Raw genomic sequence first — 25,335 nt, 5'->3', positions numbered from 1 at the left:
TGTTATTGAACTACAGTTTAACATGCAAGCAGTCTTCAAATTGTTTTTTTTTACCTTGGGTGCACTTTTGAAAGTTGTGGTGCAATTTAACCTGGCGCAAATCAATTTGAAGTGCAGTGTCAGGCAATCAACACATAAAGTGAGTACAATGTGGTATCACAATTTTGCACCACACTTAAAAAATTGTATCATAACAGGCAAATATTGGGGTGCAAATTGCGCTGCGATAGGGCTTATTTGGAACACTGCATGCAAGGTGCTTAACAACATGAGCTGTATCCCAAGGAAGAGCACAATATTTGCATTGTGTTAGCTTTTGACTTAGGCCCCTATATGGTGGAATAGATGTGTGTTTGTCATGCATTCCCTGCTAATTTGTTAGCCAATTGGGATAGGATATCTTTAAAAAAATTCCATTTCTTGCATTTCTTTACAACTATACCAAATATAGAAATTGCTTTTCTTCTCAATCGGTTACAAATGTTCAACTTCATGAGCTTCTCCATGGTTTTAGGATTTTGTGATTTTTTTTGTAATGGAGGGCAGAGTTTATGTATTCTATCTAACTTACTTGTAATGAATTCTTTGCCCATTTGTACTTCATTATATTCCTGACCATCCTTAGTAAAAGATGTAGTCTCGCCCTCATTGGCAGCAGCAACATATCCTACCCCATCAACCTCAAAGAACTGAATGCCATCAGGCTGATAAAAACTGTAGATGTCATACCTGTTGAATTTGATACCTGGTGAGGATGAAAATGGTAGCAGACATAATGGATCAACAGTCATGGACATATTACATTTAACAGAAGAATGAAGTGAAGACAGGATGTCATATGCAAAATAGTCAATTTGTTCTTGAATTATAGTGTGGATCGGATTCCAAATGAAACCATCTACAATCTGACCAACACCACTCCACTGGTAGCCAAGATTCATCAACTCAAATTTCGCGGCCATATACTGCGTCTTGAAGACGAGCCTGTGAAAGAATATGCCCTTTATATTCCACCACATGGGAAGAGGAAACCGGGACGGCCACGCACACTGTACTTACAGTATATGTCCAGCACCTCCTGGGAGATACTGAAGGGATGCTGCACCCAAACAAAATAGTTTCGCTTGCCCAAGATCGCAAAAAGTCGGATTCCAAATGAAACCATCTACAATCTGACCAACACCACTCCACTGGTAGCCAAGATTCATCAACTCAAATTTCGCGGCCATATACTGCGTCTTGAAGACGAGCCTGTGAAAGAATATGCCCTTTATATTCCACCACATGGGAAGAGGAAACCGGGACGGCCACGCACACTGTACTTACAGTATATGTCCAGCACCTCCTGGGAGATACTGAAGGGATGCTGCACCCAAACAAAATAGTTTCGCTTGCCCAAGATCGCAAAAGTTGGAGAAAGCTTGTAGTTGCCTGCTCCACAGCCGACTGATGATGTTATGATGATCAGCCAAAGATGACATGCATTAACACATGCTATCTACTGAAGATAGCAGCCTTAATGTGTGATATAAACTGAAGATGACATGCATTAACACATGCTATATATTGAAGACAGTGGCGTATCCAGGATTTTGGAACCGAGGGGGTACAACTTGTAAATGTACCGACGGAAATATTTTTGACGACAGAAGTTGTGATTTGTTGACCCAAATTTTTTTTGCTTGGTTTGAAAAAGTGAAGAGCAAAAAAAAAAAAATGGATTATAGGCGGTACCAACATAAAAACACAAAATTTTTATGTAAAATTCAATTTCATTCACAATTTTTCATCAATTTTTATTATTCTCCCCTTTTTTCTGTCACCCTGGGTAAAAAATAGTCTATTGTTAACCCAATTTTTTTTTCACCAACGCCTTCCGTCTACCGATGGCCTTACATGAACCAACGGCCATGACAAGGGGGGGAGGGGGGCACCTGCCCCCCACTGGCTACGCCACTGACTGAAGATAGCAGCCGTAACATGTGATATCAGCCGAAGATGGCATGCATTAACACATGCTATCTACTGAAGACATCAGCAACCTTAAAACGCGATATAAACCGACGATGACATGCATTACCACATGCTACTACCTTCGTGCTCACACACAATGCTTGCTCAAATAATTGATTAAGACAGTATTTTTATTTGATTAACTCACCTTTGTCTTTGTCACTAGTATCTATGAAATAGTTCTCCCACGATTTAGTGCCCAATGCATGAATATATTCTATCACCCCATCAAGCAGGAGATCTACAACTGCAATGCCATTATTTTCCTGTATTCAAATATGAAATCATTTATATTCTCATATTCATATATATGTTTTATTTTCATAAAATATCAAGATCATTACAACAAGTACATCAAAAAAATATACAAACACGATACATATGGAGGAAAAGGCTGCAATGCTTGTAGTGAAGCCAAGTGGGCATGTATATAGAGTGCATATGAGGATATACTTTTACAGGGGGCCAAGAAGGGCAAAATTATAAAGAAAAATTAATTATAGGGGGATTTTCAGTCCTCCTTTTGCATGTAAGTAAAATTCAATTAGGAAAATAGTCAATTTTTTGGAAATTCCACCCCCCCCAAAAAAATTGTTACTAATATAAACTTGATAAATTGAAGGCTATTGAAAAATAAATCTCATTGAAAATGGCCGGTGCCCCGCAACTAGCTTAGTTCCAACCCACCACCCAATCAGGTGTATGACTCACACTATTGGGTGATGCAATAATCATTTATCATCCATAATACTTCCAACTGATGATATTTTGGATGAATCACAATCTGATTTGAACCAAATGTTAACAGTTACCTGGCAAAAGCTGCACTGTTCCCACTCACTGTTTACATTTGCACAAAAAAAACTTTAAAAAAAAACTTTTCCCCTCCACCAGGCATGCCAAACATCTTTGCTATCCACTTGTTTGCAGCTTGTTGCACAGTGACGCAGAGGCTCCGGAAGATGTTAAATTTTGGGGGCCCAGTGGTGCCTGGCCAAATTATTGGAGGCCCAATGGTACTTTTCCATAGCCACCAAAATTATTGGGGTTGCCCCCCGGGTTCCGGAGCCACTGTGACGTAGTGCATTATGTTTTCATAAAATGGTCTGACTTTTTTGTTGTTGTATGTTTTAAGGACTAAGTTGGACCCCGTCCCTCTAGACTTCCCCCTCCCGGGAAAAAATCCAGCTTCGCCCCCCCCCCTTTCTTTTTTTAGGTGGATTCTCATAACCTTAGTCTACATTATGTTATGTTGGCAGTAAATGTTACAAAATGTTACAAGTTTCAACATTTTTATACGGTTTTAGTTTGTTGTGATGGAAGTACATGTGACTTTTAAAATGATTTCTCAATCCTCCTTCTTGTGAGGAGCAGTCAAGAGTGTGTGCTTCAAATAGGTTTCTTATCCAAATATTAACGACAGACTGTTTTCTGCAATTTATTTTCAGTTCATTTTTTGGGTCGTTTTGGCAATTTCATGCTCTTTTTCAGATCTTTTTCATATTATTAGTTTTCAAGAAACGTTCACACTCATGCCTGTAACCAACAGCCAACACTTTTTCAGAAGGTGGGCAAGGGGGGAGGCAAAGGAACTTTCAAGGAGGGGGGAAACTTGGACGGAAATGGGCTAAAAAGTACATAAAATAGCCTAAAAATCTAAATATCAGGGCAACCAGTATCCAAGAGGGGGCAAGACTTCTCACAGGGGGAAGCTTCCCCCTTTACCCCCCTTGGCTACGCCACTGCTGGTCCCCACTCTAAAGTTTTCTCTTCAGAAATCTTTCCTATCACTCCCAAAATTCAACTCCATTGATGATGTGCTCCTCCGGGCCTCCAACACCCCAATATAGACGAATCCAACGAGCCAAGTCATGGTCAGGATTTGGTCGGCCTTTTTTGGGTCCCCTCATGCACCAAACTGGTGTTGTGAGTGCCCAATTGGGTGGATTAAACCCGCTTAAAATTCCATGTTAGATTCTTTTGTGTTGTAAACTGTCATCATTCTTTTGTCTACGTGAACACGGGTGATAGAATGCAGTTTAAAATACCCTCCAAGGCCGCATCATTTCGCATGAGATAGAGCCGACGGGGACCTAGACTTCTCTGTAGTCCACTTGCCCATTTTGCATACTCTGGCCATTACATTTAAGCATAAAACTCTGATTTATATTGATTTGTGTGCAACTGATAGATTTTCACATCTGTATCTGATCTTTTCAGTCACCGCACTCCCTCTGTTTGTTAGCTTCCCAAGGGATTTTCGGGGTTCGCTATCAATAAACTGGTAGATTCCAAAATCAGAATTGTTCAGTATTAACACTGATTAAAGTGAGCCATTATAATTATGCAAGATAATGTTGCATTCAGTTACTTTTATTGTCACTAATTATCTGATATTTTAACTCTTTATGACCATTTTACTATTGAATACTTTAATTTTAATAAACGAAATGGGTTCATCATGACTAATAATAACATATTTTTAATAAAATTCGACTATGGCATAGTCTAACGGGGACCCAGCTAATGGCTGCCATTGAGGTGTAGGAATGCGTGAAATTGGCCCGGGGGGGGCACTGAACTTTAATTTTGGTAGGGGTGTGCGGCGCGGAGCGCCGAACTTTGGGAACTGAGAACTGATTTTCGGGCAAAATAGGGGCTTGAAGAACTGAAATTTGAGCCAAATTATAGGCTGTTGAGCTAAAAATTTCCAAATTTTTTCTAAATTTGAGCTTAAAGAGCTACAATTGTCAGAGTTTGAGGCTCAAAGAACTGGATTAGATTCAAATGTGGGGCTTAAGGAACTGCCGGAGAGCCTGAAAAAGGGACCCTTGACCGCCGCACATACCCGTACCACCTTAACATGTGAGTGCCCCCCCCCCCGGGAAATTGGATTCGTCTATAATGTATCTTCCTTCCCTTACCTGCAAGCTGACGTAAGCAACGGTTCCGAGTTCCGTGTTGAGAGTAATCGACTCTGGCTCCATGGCTTGGGAGAACGTGGTTTGGTTTGGGTATGGCCACCTTACCCCATTCGCAACAAACTCACCTGACCTGAAATATCATTCAAATATCATGTATTTTTTCAGTAATCTGTTTTTCGCTTTAAAAAGAACACTGAAATACTAATTAATCATGCAGGCATCAAATATCAGGAATATATAGAATCCATGTGAGCACGGTTAGACTACCATATGCTTTGAAGTGTTGTAAGTTTGGATTGCAACGGAACAGCCAATTTAAACCAAAATAAGCTGTACCTGAGAAAGTTTAGTTAAAGAAAATGTTTCGTAAGTTTTCCCCTTTATCAAAATATGATAAATAATTATATGATGACCGTTTTATTTAAAGATTATAAGATATACGTATATCTTGGGAAGCCTGGGGTGGCGCCGAGCTTCCATACTAGGCTACATTTGACAGAAATCCACACTTTTGTTAGGACTCGACTCTCACACTATTTACCTGTCGTTAAATTTAGTAAAATCCAGAATATTAAGAGTTGGTTTATCACCGTCTAAATGAATGATCCCAACAGAGCCTTCAGGATCAACAAAATGCCATTGTCTTCATATGGTCCTCCTTCATTCGCGACGGCTATCTCATTGCAATTATCTGCGAAGATCATAGCACTTGGACCAAAACCAACTAAAATGGATACAAGATACATAATGTAGTGTATTTTTCGTGGATAAAGTGAGAATATCAGTAAATAAGTATGTCTTGGTGATTTTAACGTACACTTCATCGTTATACCACATTTCAACAATATTTAAATGTAGCTAATATTTATTCAGCTGACACCGACATGACCGAGGTTCACCAGGGGCCTAATCATTTCACTTCAACAGGCATGAGAATTTCCAGCCAAAACCAGTCTTTTTTGATGTCAAAATTCTCGCAGTTTTATTTATTTTCAGCCCATTTTCAGGTGTTTGGCCAATTTTACGCGCTTTTCCAGCTTTTCCAGACTTTTTCATAAATGCGTAGTCCCATGCCTTCTTCAACATTGCGACGGCCTATATAGTGCAGCTCCTCTAAAAGCACATATCATGTATATGCACTTAAGTTTTTTTATCACGTACATAACAGTTCCCCATTACACCTGGGTGAAGGTGAAGCGCCTTGCGGTTGGCGTTACAGGGATTCGAACCTACGATCATATTTAAGCTATAATGAGTCGAAGCCTTGAACAGCAATATAAAGTTGTAAAATATTTCAGATAGGCTTTATATTATTATTTTTATGGTATATTTTTAATATTCATTTTCAAATTACTTAAAAAAGCATATTATTTAAAGGAAGTTGAGGATCAGCAAAATTTTACCTTCAGCTATAGTTGTATTGAGTTCGAAGGTATTTTTCTCACTATTGTAGAGATTATAGATGTCAACACGTCCTGGATTACCGTCTATTAGGAACGCAACCTTTGATCCACATACTTCAATGTCAGATACCTTCTCGTTGAGTTCCTTCTTGTACATTAAACTTGGATTGGTTGCTTTGGAAAAGTCTACGATATGAATGTATTTCGCTCCTGAAAAAAAAGACAATAACTTTATTAATTTGGTAATGTGACCAAATTCGGCATTTTGATGTTTTGGCATGTTGGCAGAGGCTCCTCGTTGATATGCCTCATTTGTGGCCCATTTTTATCAAATTGTAAGTTGTAGTTACAAGCTCAAAGGTCCACTGCAAGCGTTGCAAGTGAAAAACAAAGCAGGTTTATTAAGCTTTTTCAGTCAAAATTTGCCCATTTGCGTGCGCAGCGAATGAAAAATTGGGTTCTTTATGCTTTCTTGGTCAAAAATGTCCATTTTTTTTTCAAAATCTAAATAAATCCTGGCTACGCTCCTACATTCCTATTGCCGGTTGCCGAAACAGGCTAGTTTAATACGAATGCAGCATGCTGACATTTTGGCATGGTTAATTTTCCTACAATCCCCGAAATATGTCCTTGAAACGCTTTAATTGCAATACTGGGTAAAAACCACATGTGCCTGAAACGGTCAAAAAAATTTTATTGCATGAGGTGAAAGGGGTTTGGTAGTAGGTTGCAAAAAGTCACATCAAAAATTCCTCCGGAGCTTGTTGCCATAGCAACGGCAGATTTTATGATTTTGACGATTTTTGCTTCTTTTGGGGTGAAAATAAAGGAAAATATGTACTTTTCTGAATTGCTCCTGACTTTAAATTTGTGGTCACATTTAAAAAACAACCTTACCACCATAAAGTACTTACTATCTTTGTGCTTTCCCCAGATACAAAAAATATTTCAATAATATTTCCCTATGTGCAATTTTAGGGCTGGGCAACATTGCCAATTTAGCACTTTTGAAAAAATGTAAATTTTACCCTATCTTTGAAGTCTAAAAACTAATTTTGCTTGAGTACCGATAATTATTTTCTCTTTGTTGGTACTTGGGCAGACATTGCCCCTTCCAAATTTGGTAAAAAATCTTTGGGGCTATTTGACCTGTAAAGCCAGTGTTGCCAGAAAGTTTGATAATTTTCAAAAAATGCATTTTTCAAAATAATGCATTTCTACATATTTACTCATGTAACCTTTAATACCACCAACTTAATTGAAATATTTGCACACTTTGCATACATGATTAGACACACACTGCATAATAAGCAGCACTTTGAGGCTGGGGACAAGTCCTGTCCTGCAAAAACCGGTATTGCCAGAAAATCTTACTTTATTAATCCAAATTTCCAATTTGTGTGTTTTACAATCATTTATTCGGCTAATTTTATACTATCAATGTTAGTTGAATAGAATGTGCATTCAAAAATCATCTGGTACAATATAGGTTCAGACACATGGGCGAGTTTTTCGACAGGTGGCATAGCAAGCCATAGGCTTAGGGGACCTTGAGGATACTAAGCCTAGTTTTGACCAAAAATAGTCATTTTTTGCATGGACAATTTTTTTTTAAATGACATAATTATATGCATCTTGAAAAGTGTATCAGTTTACTAAGAAGGATGTTTGGATCAGAAAAGTAAATCACAACATTTTTCTGTGACCTGTGGTTTTTGACCTATGACCTCTTGGAATTCATAAGTAGGCCTAATGTTACCAGCTTATATGACAATTAATTTACCCATAACGTAACTTTTGAGTTCGTCAAATCATGCGTGCATTTGTTTAGAAATATAGCCCGGTAAAATGAATGATACGAACAATAATATAAACTTCAAACTCCCATGCGGGCATCAATATTGACGTTTGCATTATTTGACACCCTCATTGAAATTCTCCCCTAAATTAAGACTTCCTTTTATTGTTCCGATGCCATCAATTTCTTACTACTTCTACGTTTATACTGGAACAGGACCTGTTGACGGGATACTTGTCCAGGGTGGAAAGGTAACATCACTGTCTTCACATGTTTACATGGAAACAACCATGCAGACAATATTTACCAGTTATAGAATGCAAGTAAAAATCCAACTGGTGATGAAGCTAGTGGGTCATGATGTGCTGTTGCCATTAAAACACTCCCTATTTTCAACCATTTTCCCTAGTTTCTAACACAATCCTCAAGATAATTTTCTATCCGTTTGTGTATATGCTATCAATTTGGTTAAAATTGCCATTCCAAAAGTATCATGGTAACAATGATATGATCATTAAAGGAAGAAAAGATATAATACATAATACCCTAAAGGATGTTGAGGTCGAAGGTCATTTAGGGGTTGAAATAGCTGTGATTGGGCTCAAACTTGGTGAATATAAACCGAGAGGGGAATGTGTTAAAATCACAGCAGAGGTCACTTCAGGTCAAACATCATGTACGGGTCAAATTTCAAAATTGCTCTGATTAATTTGATTGTGAATAATAAATTGCTAAATAACACTTGACACAAAAGAAGACCTCTCTTACTTCCATACCCTTACTAAAGCTTTCCTTTGAAAGGTCTGATGTTTAACATTTTCCCTGAAAGACTCACAATTTTAAATATTCCACTCCCGAGATGCCCAGATTCAGGTATGTAAGGATGTGATCAACTGTGGAAGATAACATTCGATGGTCTTTATAATAAAACATGAAGGATCTAAAGATTTACCAAATCCTGCATACCAGAAAAATGTTATGTATGTGGGCCTAGATCTTGGCCACATCCCAGTCCACATTGAGTGTTTGGGGCGAATAAAGTGGGCCTATAGAAGAATCCATTGAGCCAAGTGATGGTCAAAATTCAGTTGGCCATTACTGGGTCCCGTCTGCATCAAACTGGTGTTGTTACTGCCCAATTGGTTGGATTATACCGGCTTAAAAATCAATGTTGAATTCAATGAATATTGTGTTGTAAACTTTCATCATTCGGGTGATGGAATGCAGTTTAATATCCCCGCCAAGGCCCAGACGTGAAATCAGGGGGGGGGGCGGCTTCCTCCTTCCAGCCACCCTCCCCCTCCTTCCAAAAAAAGAGGAAAGGAGAGAAGAGAAGAGAAAGGGGAAGGGGAAAAAGAGAAAAGGGAGGAATGACCGTAAAATTACTGCATGTATTTTTTACAATGGATGTTTTTGTGATAATTTCTTCAGATTTGTTCAGTAAATTTTGTGAGTATTGGTAGGCCTATTGTTAGTATAAAGCAGTGGTTTAAATCAGAGAATACACTTGATACGAGTTCACTCGGCCATGCCTTTTGGATTCGTAATCAAGAATCAGCAGTTTCAGTAGATACGCATTAACAGGATTATCATCAAGCCAAAAAATTGTTTTATTAGCCTAACATTTTAAGCTATTAGAAGAATTCAAAGAGAAGACAGTTTCCATGGAAACGGTCATTTACATCATTTTTTTAAACTAATTTTACTGGGAAATTAGCTCTATTTTACAGATATTTACTTTAAAATGAGCATTAATAGCCGTTGCCATGGAAACTGCATACTCGTTCAATTCTCTCAATAGCCTAAACTTAAAGAAGCCCTATTTTGTCAATAAACTTAAGTGTAATTTAAACTTTTGTAATGCAAAGCATTGCTAAAAATGGTAAAAAAAGGTCAATTTTTGCCCAAAATGACCAAAATCATTAAAACCTGCATTTTGGGCCTACTATAAATTCCAAGAGGTCACAGGTCAAAAACCATAGGTCACAGAAAAATGATGTGATTTACTTTTTATGATCCAAACATATATCTTAGTAAGATGATACACTTTCCAAGATTATGTCATTTTTCAAAAAATTTCCCATGTAAAAATAACTTTTTTTGGTAAAAACTAGGCTTAGTATCCTCAAGGTCGCCTAAGCCTAAGGTGTACTAAGGCACCTGTCGAGAAGCTCGCCCATGTGTCTGAACCTATATTGTACCAGATGATGTTTAAATGCACATTCTATACAACTAACATTGATAGTATAAAATTAACCGAATAAATAATTGTAAAACGCACAAATTGAAAAATTGGATAAAAGTAAGATTTTCTGGCAATACCGGTTTTTGCAAGACAGGGCTTGTCCCCAGCCTCAAAGTGTTGCTTCCGTTGCAGTCTGTGTCTAATCATGTGTGCAAAGTGTGCAAATATTTCAATTAAGTTGGTGGTATTAAAGGTTACATGAGTAAATATGTAGAAAATTCATTATTTCGAAAAATGCATTTTTTGAAAATGATCAAACTTTCTGGCAACACTGGCTTTACAGGTCAAATAGCCCCAGACGTTTTTTACCAAATTTGGAAGGGGCAATGTCTGCCCAAGTACCAACAAAGAGGAAATAATTCTCGGTGCTCAAGCAAAATTAGTTTTTAGACTTCAAAGATAGGGTAAAAATTGCATTTTTTCAAAAGTGCTAAATTGGCAATGTTGCCCAGCCCTAAAATTGCACATAGGGAAATATTATTGAAATATTTCTTGCATCTGGGGAAAGCACAAAGATAGTACTTTATGGTGGTAAGGTTGTTTTTTTAATGTGACCTCAAATTTAAAGTCAGGAGCAATTCAGAAAAGTGCATATTTTCCCCTATTTTCACCCCAAAATAAGCAAAAATCGCCAAAATCATAAAATCTGCCGTTGCTATGGCAACAAGCTCCGGAGGAATTTTTGATGTGACTTCTTGTAACCTACTACCAAACCCCTTTCACCTCATGCAATAAAAAATTTTTGACCGTTAGCAGGCACATGTGGTTTTTACCCAGTATTGCAATTAAGCATCTTGAATGAAATCAAAATTGTATTTTTAATGTGGATAAAAATTCTTCAATATTTGGAATTATATAGAAAAAAAATTAGAAGAAAGCTGGGCCATCAATTAACACTTTTCCCTTCCCCACCCCCCCATCATTCAATGTTGCGACACTTTGGAGACACGCTGAACACATTTGCACGTTTCAACATTGCACGGGGAGTGGGGGGACTTATTTTCCCCTAAAGACGCTTTAATGTTTCAAGACAAATTTCGGGGATTGTAGCATTTCAAAAATCTCACCAAAACAAGTATTGGTATTATAGTGAGCCGGAGCCCACATTAATTATGTATACATGGGTTTTTTTTCAATTTTCAGACACCCCCCCCCCGAGTTGAAAATCTTAGCTTCCTAAGCCAATGATGCGTTCACGATTTTCCCCAAAATTCTTCCAAAAAACGTGATAAACCGTGCGTGTCAATTGATGCCAAAATGAACCACAACTTGGTGACACTATTATAGCAAGGCGTTTTATCAGATATCTGAAAAGTGATCTTGTGTGATTTACATGTATCTTCTCTGGTAAAAGAAAGTGCATCATGACTGACGGTGTTTCGGACATTACATTATAATGGGGACGTAGCACGTTTAAAGTCATAATGTACGATTTCCATCAAATTCTAGTTTTGATATTCTTTTCTGTACCCAAAATACTCATAAATACTGTTAACATGGTTTTAAAAGTAGCGTTTCTGTCCATTTTAAGCCGAACTAATGAGGTCAGGTGAAAGAAACCACACTAGCTATTGCCATTTAGCACGAAGTTTATGGGGGGACTTAATGTCGTATTACGACTTTATGTCGAAATTGCTGTTGTCCTGCAAACATTTAACTGATTCCATTAAATTCATGAGCAAAACGGACTAAGCCAACTTTGGTTTCCAAATAATTATGTAATATTTTTTCCCGTTTCTCACTATACTTTCATGTTTTCAGAATGGAAAGTAAGGCTTTCATATTGAAAAACTTTTCACGCGCACGGTCCTCCAAAATCTAGAGCGATTAATTGGTATATGGAAGACTATTATAAATGACCATTATGTGAAAGTATTAAAAACTAACAACGTGAAAGAGTGCGTTTGATCTGTCAACGAATTATGAAAGAAACTGTTACTTCTAGTTTCCATGGTATTCATTCAAAAATATAATTCCACTAGTTTTTCATAATTGACATTCCTGGGACAAAGCGTCACAAAACATAATACGGTAAATTGTTTAACGTGGGTGTTAAAGGTTGGAATGAGAGAATTTGTAACTATTAATCACTGACCCAAATCGCACCTAAATAATAGTCGCTGTCAAAAGGTAAAAATCCATGAAACGGACAAGTTTTAGCAGTTTTAATTTAAAAATTAACTTTTATTTTTGAAAGCCGCAGACTAGCCTGTTCTGTTCGGAACACATTTCAACTGAAAATGTGCATTCATGTGTTATTTATCATGTTAAGGGACCGTTCACAAACACTTGTTAGGGGGGCCTGTTGCAAAAAGGTGGCCCTAAAAAGTTTTGACCCTCCTCAGGGGGCCCGGAAAAAAATGACCACACATTTTCCTGAGAAAATTGAGTTTATATACTTTTCTATGGGGTTGACCCATAATTTTCATGCCAAAAAGGGGGAGGGCCTGAAATTTTTGAGGTCTGTAAAGGGGTCCCGAAAAATTTTCGCGATGAAATTCCTTTGCATCAGCCCCCCCCCTATCAAGTGTTTGTGAACGGTCCCTTATAGAAATGTACAGACTGACGTTCACATTTTTTAAGGTTTGGGGGACACTGCTAAAAATACTACTTCTGGTCTCAAGTTATAAAAAATACTTGAAAGACACCGCGGATTGTTTCCAATATTTTTTGTTGTATGCTTGCTTGTTTGTTTGTTTGTTTGTTTTGTTGTTGTTGTTGTTGCTTTTTTGGGCGGGTGGGGGGTTAACACTCGTAAAGGTAAACCATAAAACCATAGTCTGGTCGTGCATGTCGTGTATAGACAGCATTTCAAATGTAGGCCTACATATTTATTACTATTTTGGCATTAACTAGTTATTATTATAGTTATGCTAGTTTACTTCATTTTATTCAGCATTGATAAAGGCATCTTTATGTCGGAGCTATATAGTTAAAATGTTGAAACGACATGCTTTGTCGCTAATAATACTTAATAGTGCGGGCCTCGGGGGCATTGAAATGAATCTTGAAAGGTAAAACTTTCTTATAAATATACATTTAAATAAAATAACTATCAATATTCTTATACCACTAAAAATACCATATTCTCGGGAAAAGGTCATGTTCAATTAAATTTAGTATGCTATAGCCTGTGTTAAATAAAACATAATGAGATCAAATGAAGTTATACTTTACATTCCAGGTAATACATTGCAGAATTAACAGATAAAGACACTCGCTTCCGAACACGGTTTTTCATATTATGACATTAATGGAAATTCGAATAGAGCCATTGATAGAAATAAGTTGGTATTTAAATGTATACCCAAACAAATAACATTTGACTATCAGTTATATCATTATATACTTTTGTTGCTTTTTACCTCCGATCATTGATCAAAAACATGCCTAAAAACCCAACCCATACCACAACACCACCATCTCCATAAACCATCATCATCATCATCATCATCATCATCATCGTCATCATCATCATCATCATCATCATCATCACCAACGCCATTATCATTGTCATACTCATCACTTATTATATTGCTGTCCATGGATGGTGTTTATACGGTGAAACTGATGATGACACGGGATGATGGCATTATAATTAATGGATCTGGACAGCTTTGTCCACGTTAATCAGTGTTCAATCATATAGCTTTGAATTACATGTACAAAGATTGTATTAACCGATTCTGGTTAGTATCTATCTGCGCGGTGAAGTTCAATATGCAATACCACAAAAAATACATTTTCGCAGGTGAATGTTCGCAGGTGGCAAAACACCGCTTTTAAATATCTAATTTCGTATATAATATTCAGTCTGAAATTCATAAAAGCTCATAAAATAACGCGCAAAATATCTGGGAAAATATTGTAAATATGGCCATTATTAGGATCGGGTACGGCAAATACAATGTAGTTATTTTGCATTGCACATAGCAATACGGTACGGTAGTTTCCATGTATATGGTCGAATCCAACCAAAAGTGTCCACGGGCTAAAAATAAAAGTCCGAACTAAAAATGTCTCCACCGTTTTTTCCTTTTGCCCATTGATTGATGACATATTGGCCTTATAGGAACCAAAAGTGCCATTACTAATCTTGAAAAATAAATCCAGGACGTGTGATAGTAAATGTGATATCAAAACCCAATGTTACCTACGAATACCACTAGGATGCTTTCACTATCGCAATACTAATCAACCTAAAACAAATGGAATATTCCCATTAACGCTTTTTTCGGTAATGTAGACCACAGGGTGTCAGGAAAATGCTAACTCAACCAGAAAATATTTGTTTTATTTTTATAACGCGATCAATATGATCTTAGTCAATTTATGCTAGTTTATTTTTGAAAATGAAGTTTAGGTCAGTTTCTGTATTTTATTTATCAAATGAGTATGAATCAATTTACACATTGTATAAGAACGAGTATGATATATGTTTTCAAGAATATTAGGAATTATACGCATACACCTAACGCTTTATACAATGAAAAGGTGAAGAAACCTGGGTATTCGTAGGTAACATGAGCGATTTAACAATATCTATATTGAGTTTATACCGCTTAAAGTTTTTGACAATTAATTTCCATTGGTAGGGACACTTCATTACACATGTCATGTATTATGCTGTATTCGTAAGTAACATTTCAGTATTTGTAGGTAAGAATTAGACTTTTGGTGGATATCGCAATCAAAACTTCATTTTATAAAGCACTTTGAATGTATTATTTTCTTTATGTGCGTTTATTGATACTTTAGACCCTATCATGTATTAATAATGTCGGTTCACAACGGTTGAAAGAGGATTGAAGTAAGAAACAAAGGCACTAAAGTGACTTTAATTTGCTTAATTGCACACAAATCGCTTAAAACCGTTATAGCAGACTTGTGAAGTCCATCTTGGAGTCAGTTACGTCTTGTGGCCTTTCGTTTGAGGGCAACTACAATTAGCTTTATACCAGGGTCCATCAATGTGTTGTCTAGATCATGAGACAATGAGAACAGTCGTTTTTCCATGGTATTCGTAGGTAACCTTAGCGAAAACGTCAAAAGTTACCTTCGAATAAATCAATTTGGACACAAATTACTAAGAAACCAGAAGGTCGGTAAACATTTAAAATGAAGCACACATGACAGTTGACAAATCCAAGTATTTATCCCTTCTAATCTTCTTTGAATCTGATTTTTCTTTCAAATGAGCAGACCGTCGTCTATTTCAGTACATATTTTTCACCAATTAAGCCGTATTCAGTTTTGCATGGTGGGCATGTATGTGAATTCGCAACTTTCATTGACATATGATTTGATAGCAAACATACAGGCCTTCGTTATGTACCAATATGGGCATTGGCATGAATGGCGGTGTTTCACAATACTGTCATGATGTCAAAGTGTATTCGTAGGTAACATTCGGTTACCGAAATTTACCTACGAATACTTGCTTTTATTGTTGACATCTCAGAAATATTTAAACGCAGGTTATTGAAACTTGGTAGAAACCCTGCACCTATTGCTTAACTATTGTTTACTATTCTCTCACTTTGTGGAAATGGCACAGCTTTTAACATGTATTCGGAGGTAATGCATATTTTTTACCAAACCTACCTTTGTGCCATTTAGAATTTCTGGCAGCTAAACACAATAATAACTAGAGCTACTGTGGCTCACAAGCCACGAATGTCAGGCGGTGATTGATTCTGATTAGCATCGTTTGACCTTAGACCTCGGGTAAACTCATGCTATACTCCCCAAGTGTCAAGGATCATTTTCTGCAAGTTACAGCTCGATTGGAGCAACTTTAAATTTGACCTGACCTTTGACCTCGGATGACCTTTCCGGTTTTATACTCCTGAGGTATTAGGGATTGTGTTCCCGGAGTTACAGGCTGATCGGAGTAACTTTAAATTTGACCTGACCTTTAACCTTGGATGACCTTTGCGGTTTTATACTCCTGAAATGTCGGGGATCATTCGGAGCAACTTTAAATTTGACCTGACCTTTGACCTCTGATGACCTTCACGGTTTTATACTCCTCCAGTGTCAGGGTTTGTTTTCCCTGAGTCACAGACTGTTTGGAGCAACTTAAATTTGACCTGACCTTTGACCTCGGATGACCTTTGCGGTTTTACACTTCTGAAGTGTCGAGGATCATTTTTCCTGAGTTGCAGCTCAATCGGAGCAACTTAAAATTTGACCCGACCTTTGACCTCAGATGACCTTTATGGATTTATACTCCTTAAGTGTCAGGGATTGTTTTCCCTGAGTTACAGGCCAATTGGAGCAACTTTAAATTTGACCTGACCTTTGACCTCGGATGACCTTTGCAATTTCATATTCCTCAATTGTCAGTGATCATTTTCTCTGAGTTACAGCCCCATCGGATTAACTTTGAATTTGACCTGACTCCCCCTCCTCCCCTACCCACGCTGCCCTCCCGCACTTTCCCATATAACCAAGCAAAAGTGCATTCCTAACACAGTTCCCCGTGCCTATACTTGGTCCATATAGCAAATAGCCCCCCAAAAAAAAAGAAAGAAAATCTTATGTGAGATCCACTGTCAGCTATCTACCCAAAACCACACTACTGCCCCTACACTGGACAATCTCTGACATGTTCAGTTTGGTCTAGACTGTGGTTAAGATTTAATATGTTGAGACTTTCAAAATATTTACTATGCTTATCTCTCATTATCAAAACAGCAGACAAGCTGTCTCCCTGCCTAAGTTATCACCCAAATTGCTGCCTCTAATGATAGCTGCTTCATAACATTTCACACAAATATTTTCACAAAATGACCCCTATCAAGCCTTACATGAACTTTGACCCCAATCTGTGGTACAACTTATTTGAAGCTTGGGCCAGCGGTTCTTGCTAACCATGTTTGGTGGTCATAGCATGTCATTTAAAGGAGCAGTAGCATTTTTAAGATGTTCACAAAATGACCCCTAATAACCCTTATATGACCTTTGATCCCTATCCATGTAGAAGTTATATTAAGCTTGGGTCAGTGCTTCTTGTGGCCAAGTTTGATATAAAATTGGATTGTTGAGCCCATATTTATTGGTTGAGCTATGAGTTTTAAAATATTGGACGAGACGTAGTCGAGTCCAATATTTTACAAATCATAGCGAGACCAATAAATATTGGGCGTAAAGCATCCAATTTTATCATTATTATGTGTTGGATCCAATATTTTCACACACTTGGATCCATCAAAACATAATAATGGTCAAAATTGGTGCAAGCGTCTGGCACTAGTAGCAATTTTTGGTTCTACTAAAGAAGAAAGAAAGAAAGAAGATTTGAGAGCTTCACAGTATATCAGGCGGATAAATCCGCCTGACATAAAGATGTCCGAATGCAATGCATTTCAGTATTGGACATATCAAAGCTTGTATCAATTGCGCATTTATTAGTGATTTCCATTTTTATGCCTCCACTGGAGGTATTATGTTTCCTGGTTGTCCGTCCGTCCATCTGTCCGTCCGTCCGTCCGTCCGAGCTTGCGAGTGCAATTTCTCGGAACTGGTTATGCGTATTGTGATGCAATTTGGTGGAGGGGTGGCAATTGGTAGTCTCCAAATTTTAGCAGGTTTTTGTCGCAAAATATGGTAATTAAGTACCTAATTTGCATGATTTATGCATATCAAGCAATATAACCTTGTGCATAGATTATCTGGAGATCTGTACGAGTTACAGTGATGAAACTTGGCGGACAGTAGCACAGCCAGAGGTTCTTGACCTGATTTGCTTTTCAGCGAAAAATTTGCTAATCGCAAGGTCATTGTGAGGTCATTTGAGGTCATCCGGGGTCAAATCGCCATATATTGTTGCACATTCATGAAATTTGGTGGGAACGACTACTGTAAGAAGAAAAAAAATGTCAAGGTCATTTTGGGGTCATCCAAGGTCATCCGAGGTCAAATCGCCATAGATTGTCGCAGGTTCATGAAATTCTGTGGGGACGACCACTGAAACAAGGCAAAAATGTCAGGGTCATTCAAGGTCATCTGGGGTCATATTGCCATAGACTGCTGTAGGTTCATGAAATTTGGTGGGAACGGCCACCTTAGTGAGGCAAATAATGTTAAGGTCATTGCACTGGTTTAAAGATATATCTAGTGCTATGAAAAATTGTATTCGTAGGTAATGTAAAAAATACCACTCAAAAAATTATCACAAAAATTCATAATTATGTACAAATATGTGAAAAATTGAACAGGCAATCTTTGATACACACCTTTCAGGAAATCAATTTAGATTCAATCCAATGACTTCTTTTCATAACTGATTTAGATGTTTTTAAAAATACTTTAAGAAATATTTTGAAAAAAATGGGTAAAAATAGCATTTTTGGGGTCTCTGTGTCTAAGTTTTTCACAGAAGGGGTCTTATTATATATGGCGCGAAGCGTATGATCAAGGCGAATAAACACAATACAAAAACGAATGCCAATTGATTAATACTTTTAAGTTATGGCCCTGAACATGGCGTGTACACTTTTCGTTGGATTCGACCATATACATGGTGAGTCGAAAATATAATGTGCCCAACTGGACTAATTTATTTCAGGAATCGTGGACACCCTGAACATTGAAAAAATATTAGCCTACCCTGCGCAGCTCTGCGCCTAATGTTGTTTTCACCTTCGCATCGATCATTAGGTATTGAATTTTAGAAATTATTTCAATCAAAAGGAAGGGTACATTAATAAAATTTATTATCCTGCTATTTTAATAGACTTTTAATATTTCTTTAGAAGTATATTTAGGATTTTTGTTAAGTTGTGTATATATACAGCTACAATACTAGCCATGCTATATAGCATTTGTCATTTTCAAGGCCAGATCAATGGACCTGCAAACCACGCTAGCATGTACGAAATATTTCGATACAAAAGAAGATAGTAATCAAAACACCCACAAAACTTTCATTGTACAAATAATACTAATTGGATAATATATAAATGAGACTGGTTTTAGTACAGAGTCCATGGCAACGGATCAGATCTCTAGCAACGGACTTTTTATTTTAAAATAAAAAGTCCGTTTTAAAAGTTGTTCCGTCCATGCAGTCTACATTAACTTCAAGCACGGCGCGTACTTCTAAGGATTGGACTTCTCTGATTATAGTCTCATTCACAGCCGCTTACTGTCGCGATTGAGCTACAAGCAGTCTGGGCCCGAAACTACTTGAGATGCTCAAAGAAGATGAAACTACTCAGTTCAAAGATCATATGCATGTAGAATTGCGCTCAAAATGAAACACCTACGTTCTGTTGTTGTTTGTTTGTTTGTGTGGGCTGTTTGTAAAAATCGTTCCAATGTCAGGTTCAACGACAACTGTGTTATTTATTGTAGTCATCTGGTAACACGTGTCATTTAATTAACGCGGCTGTGTACTATAGACATTGTTTCTTTCGCAAAATTGAGTTTTTTTGATATGTTTGTACTTTGTTATGTTTTTTATAAATACAAGGAATGAAAATCCAGATTTGTAAACTCCAACTGCAATATTTTAAGGATTTTATTTCACTGTTCCACTCGTATTTGAAATTGAAAAGGAAAGAAAATCTTTGTTGTACCAGCAGGGTACACGCGCGCAACCGCGCATCGCGTTGCGTATCGCGCAATTTGTTAACGCACAAATACGCTACGCATATGCAACGCGTATCTACATGCGCGGCGCATCTCATGGAAGCACCACGGAAGCACTGATTTCACAAAAACCTAGCGGTCAAATGGCTCCGTTTTAGCTGATAAAATGTGGGTTTTTTCAAGTTCTTTCCCCGATTTAAATATCAAGTTATGAATGGATTTCGCTCAAACTTCTCAAGGGGCTGTGGATTTACCCGATGTTCACGTAATATAAGGTACAAAAACGAAAACTGCCGCATTCTCCTGTGAGATTCGATGAAAGTGCAAAATGTGACCACTTTAAACTTCAACGGCCATTATTTCAATGTTCATTTTCTCGGTAAAATGACGATTTAGGTACACGATAACTCAATAAATACAGCATCTATAGGTAAGCAAATATGATCATTGTAAAAAGCATGATCGACTCAAGAAACGGTTTTCTCATTTTTTTATATTTTGGTCTATTTTCGATTTTAGGCATCACTTTGTGCAAATAAGCGTTTGTGAATTTTAAAAGTTCAATTTGATGCCTTATATGGTCAATATCTCAAAAATAAGGCCAATATCAAAAAATAAAAAACCGTTTTTAGAATGGAGCCTCAAGATTGAGCTAAAAACAAAATAAAATATTTTGGAAAGAGTGTTTTTTTTTGTTATGATGTACCTAACAAATATTGCCAAAAACTCACTTTTTTGTGATTTTCTTCAGAATTGTTGTTTTTACCCCAAATCTGTATTTATATTAATATTTATTGATGTCTTGCCTTCATAAAATTGTATACTTTTATATGTCTTGCGCGAATAATTACAAAGTTATTGCACTTTTACTACATGCATGTCTGAGAGTACACAGCCACCTTAATTCATTGCATTTATTGTGTAAACTGTGTACATTGTAAACAAGTTGTAAACAAAACGTTGGCAACGAAGTATAACATATAGGCATGATAGGACCATGGGTAACATAATAATTTATTGGTATTTTAATATTATCACGATTTTGCGGCTTGAAAATATTATGAATCCACTTTAGAGAAATGGAGAGACCCTATGGTTATGTGATGACATAAATGGAACTCAATTACTAAGTTACCATGACAACATCAGTAACGCCAAACAGATAAAGCATTTGGAGATGCAAAAGCTTGTAAACATGATGGAATCGCTTGATATCCTTACGATGCGGGATAACCAACTTCGGATTTTTTAAACGGGAGTGTGCGGTCCAATCAGTGGCGGCGCCGCGGGGTGGGGTTGTTCATGAGGGGGCAAATTCCCCCAGTCAGAACTCTTGCCCCCCCCCTTGTTACCCTCCCAGCACATGATTGAAAATAATATTAACAGGTTCTTGTTGGGGCACAGGTTTATAGCGTTTTATAACTGGGCTGTGATTCAGTATGTTCTGGGTTGCAAGACGAAGTACCCCTCCCCCTGCTCAATATATTGCAAACGTTTTGTGAAAACAACAATCCTACCGGACATAGCTGCCTTATGTTTTGCTTCCACAACACTGTACAATTTAGGGACTGAGCAATATTTATGTGTAACCCCCGGGGGTGGTGAATTCTCAAATGGTCTGCCAAATAAAGCCCCCCTTTGGCCGTGCCAATAAACTTTCCCCCTTTTTTTGATGTGCCAAAAACCTCCCCCCCCTTTTTTGACGTGCCAAAATGTCCCACCCTTTACATGCACATGCCAAAATCGCCCCCCCCACCAAAAATCGCCCCCCCCCCCCACCTTTTTTTCGACCTGCTAAAATTGCTTGCTCCCCGATGGTGCCAAAAATATACGCAACTAAAATACCTTTGCCAGGACAAATACATCCAACCGTACATTCACTGAATTTTCATTTATAAAAATAACATTTATACAGGGGAGCTATCACATCATGCAGGTAAACTGTAAAGCCCCTACTCGCATGGGGGAATGTGTTGATTGTATTCGTGGTATTTGGCGCTAATTCCAACTTTCAAGTCAACCTTTCTTATAACCCTAATTTCCCAAGTGCAAGATATGATAAAAGGGTCTTTATGCAATATCTGAACAACAACACTTTACAGAAGTTACAGGATTTCACTTATGTAACCTTTCCTAAACATAATCGACAATAACATGAATAGCATTTTAAATTAACGTATCCACTTTGCAGATCGAATCAAGGGACTGATTAATATTACGCCGGTGTGGGGGGATGGGATATTTTAGAGCTGTAGGCCTATCTGATAATTTTGTGGGGTCTTGAGGGGGATTTAATCTAAAATATTGGTTTGACTACGAAGGGGGAATACTATAAGTTTAAAATGGATAAAAAGGGAGGAATGAGTGCATTTTGAACGGAAGCAAGGAGGGTCGCGATTTTGTTTTATCTTTTTTTTTCATTTCTCCCATCCCCCAGCAGGCATAAATATTGAACGGTCCCAACGTATGAAATGTTTTCAGTCGGGTTTAAATTCACTAAAATCTTTGCATCCGTTCTCATCTTATTAAAGTTTTCTTCAGCTCTTATTCTGCCTTGACTATAGTACGTCTTGCGTGAAGCGGAAGTCAACGGAACTGCCTAGGTTCGAACGCGCAATCTAGCGATCAAGATTGGAAGCCCGGCTGTGCGCCGCACCACCAAAAATCTAATTTTGGGGTGTTTTTTTTCCTTCTTCATTTTGTTTGGTTTTTACAGCTGAAATGTTGGTAGGCCTATAATCGTAAAACATAGCAAAATAAATACTTACCAGCCGTATAGACAAATCCTGTAGTAACATCACAAGCACTTGCATCAATTGCGTTCATACCAATTCCATATTGTGCATCCGTATCGTCTCCCGTTTTTACATGGTCGTATGGCACATATTGCTGGGAGAGAGGCTTCAAAACTATCGCTGTTCCATGAAAAGTCTCCTCCTGGGAAGTCTCCTCGTCCTCATCTTCGCACAAGACTGTCATCCAACATACACACAGTACAAACAGACCAAAAAATACGTTTTTGGTCCAAGAGGATGTCATTTTGGAGTACGGATGCAAAGATGTTCAGTGTCGCTACTTTGGAGTATATCCGCCAAACTGTACATGTATTTACCAATAAGTTGTATTGTAAACAGGTCGGTGGGCGTGTGTACCATACCTACTACCGACATGCATGCATGGATATCAAAGCCAACATTGAGAAAAAATTCGTTCGTTTGTATTTAAAGTTCAAATACCATAACAATATATTTTGTTACTGTCAAATTTGTTACAAAGAAGAAAAAAAAGTACTGCAAATTATAATGAATATTATCAGCTATGGACGCGTCTTTAGCTCGTCTTTCAGTATACAGAGTTATAAAGTTCGTGTCGTGTAACAAAGTTCAAATTGTCACATTTTATGCCCAATTTTATGCTCTCTGGTTTGAAATGTTTATGGTAGCATTGCCTCTTTGGTTGGGTAAGGCCGAAAAAAATGTTTTGGCTCTCGTTCCCTCCCTCCTCAATTTCTGTGATTTGTCAGATTTCTTTTTTTTACTGCTTCTTTCATTTTAAAATAAGGGACAAAAAGTATCAAATTTGACTTCTTTTTTCAATTGTGACCTAATTTGGGGATAATAAGGTATTAAAACAGTTTAATGTCATACCGTAAACGTTCGCCTAATGGCGCTCTTGGATTCTTAGAAATGTGAGAGCGCCATCCTTGTAAAATCTCAACAGCATTAAGGATACGTGTATGTTAAATTGAGCAACCTGGACATAATGCCTCAGAAAAAATATCGTGACATGACCCAATACTTTAGGTCACTAGGTTAGTTGCTAGAGCAGCAAATGTTTTGGGGTTTCTTCAGGTATTCTTTCTCAAAGTGCCATTGGACTTAATTTGTAAATCGATTCATACGTTATACCTAACTCATTTTGGTAAATATTTTTATAACATTGTAATTTCTTCATATTTGTTTAATATTCTTCAGTTCAAAATTACACCCTTCCATTGTCTGACCCGTTAGCTCAGTCGGTAGAGGGTGCGCCTCGAATGGTGAATGGTACTTGTTCGAATCTTGGTTTCTGCCCCCAATTTTATGTGAAGAAGGGTCAAGATATGTTTTTGGATTTTGTCCCCATTTTACGAACGAATATTGTGAATTTTTTTAAATTTAATTTTAATTTTCTTATTTTTTAAAGATAAATAGGCACTGCGAACAAACGGCAACAAAAACCGCTGACAAAATTTGCGCCACCTGCTACCTATCAATGCGTGATATATTTTTCACTACATTTAACAGTTAAATGACCTTTGACAAATAGAACGGCCTCAATGTTTCAAATTGTGTAACTACATTATTTTATTCATTTATGCATTATAAATGATCAGTTATTTTTTCTTTTCTTAAAAGGATCGAACCCAAGTAGATCAGACCATTGATTATATAACTATCAGACCACGAAGTAGTTACGTAACTCCGTGATGGTATCGGAACCAAGCACTGTTTGTATGGCGATCATTACCAAAGAGCTTTTAAATAGAAATAGAGTCGCAATAGATTATATAATCTTTTGTTCGTTTGATGCCGATTAGAAGTTGCGACAGGCTATTCATAAAAGTGGCACCATTGTTTCGAATAAAGGGGTTCCGCCATTAAATTGGTCACTGATTCGGCATCATATTAACGCTCTACACAACAGGCGAGTATCAATAAGTGACCACACTACAGTCATGTGTAAGGGCAGTCATGTGTAAAGTGGTACCACTGTACTCACGTATCCCAAATGTGTGCTTGTTTCACCTCTGTGAGAAGTCTTGGGAGGGGAGGAGGGAGGAAGAGGGGAGGAGGGGATATGGAGAATGAGAGAGGGCTGGAGGAAGGGAGAAATAAAAAGATATAATAAAGACAAGTAGGCCTAGATAAATAGAAATATAAGGAAAATTATGGGAATGAGAGAGGGAGGGTGAGAGGGGACAATGAGAGCGAGGGAGTGATAAAGTGTAGGCCTAGGAAAGAATAAGTACAGAGAAGGGAAAAGAAAGGAATGATGAATATATTTAATAATAATTATTAGGCCTATATAATAACTAAACACATAACAGCACTGGGCAGCCATTCGATGATGCTAATGCCTTTATTCGTTACGTAATTAAAACGCCCAGTCAGATGTATTTCACACCTACCAAACACAACTCACCCAATTTCGCAAACTGGACGTTGAATGTACACTCTCATGAATATTGATTGGCAACATTTTCCAATATGTCAGCGCTCTAATCGGAAACAATAGACCCTGCAGAGCGTTGATCATTACGATCACGCTATTTTGGTATGCCTTTTTTGTGTACTGATTGTTTCGATCGTGGTG

General features: G+C 37.5%; 1 protein-coding gene across 1 annotated transcript in view; it reads right to left on the bottom strand.

The window, feature by feature from the left end:
• The window catches only part of LOC140157952 (mesenchyme-specific cell surface glycoprotein-like), a 34,171-nt gene extending 10,941 nt beyond the window's left edge, over positions 1-23,230 (bottom strand). Inside the window, exons 1-7 of the mRNA XM_072181199.1 lie at positions 22,749-23,230; positions 6,341-6,550; positions 5,534-5,661; positions 5,479-5,501; positions 4,938-5,067; positions 2,162-2,279; positions 572-745 (exon numbers count right to left, since the gene is read on the bottom strand). Of these exons, the coding sequence (XP_072037300.1) occupies positions 572-745; positions 2,162-2,279; positions 4,938-5,067; positions 5,479-5,501; positions 5,534-5,661; positions 6,341-6,550; positions 22,749-23,019 (1,054 nt within the window). The 5' untranslated portion in view covers positions 23,020-23,230. The remainder of the gene's footprint in view (positions 1-571; positions 746-2,161; positions 2,280-4,937; positions 5,068-5,478; positions 5,502-5,533; positions 5,662-6,340; positions 6,551-22,748) is intronic.
• Positions 23,231-25,335: the final 2,105 nt, after the last annotated feature.

The sequence above is a fragment of the Amphiura filiformis genome, chromosome 7, assembly GCF_039555335.1.
Source record: "Amphiura filiformis chromosome 7, Afil_fr2py, whole genome shotgun sequence".
NCBI classification, from domain to species: domain Eukaryota; kingdom Metazoa; phylum Echinodermata; class Ophiuroidea; order Amphilepidida; family Amphiuridae; genus Amphiura; species Amphiura filiformis.
Note: the sequence above shows the minus strand (reverse complement) of the source record. Positions and strands in the feature narration are given on the sequence as shown.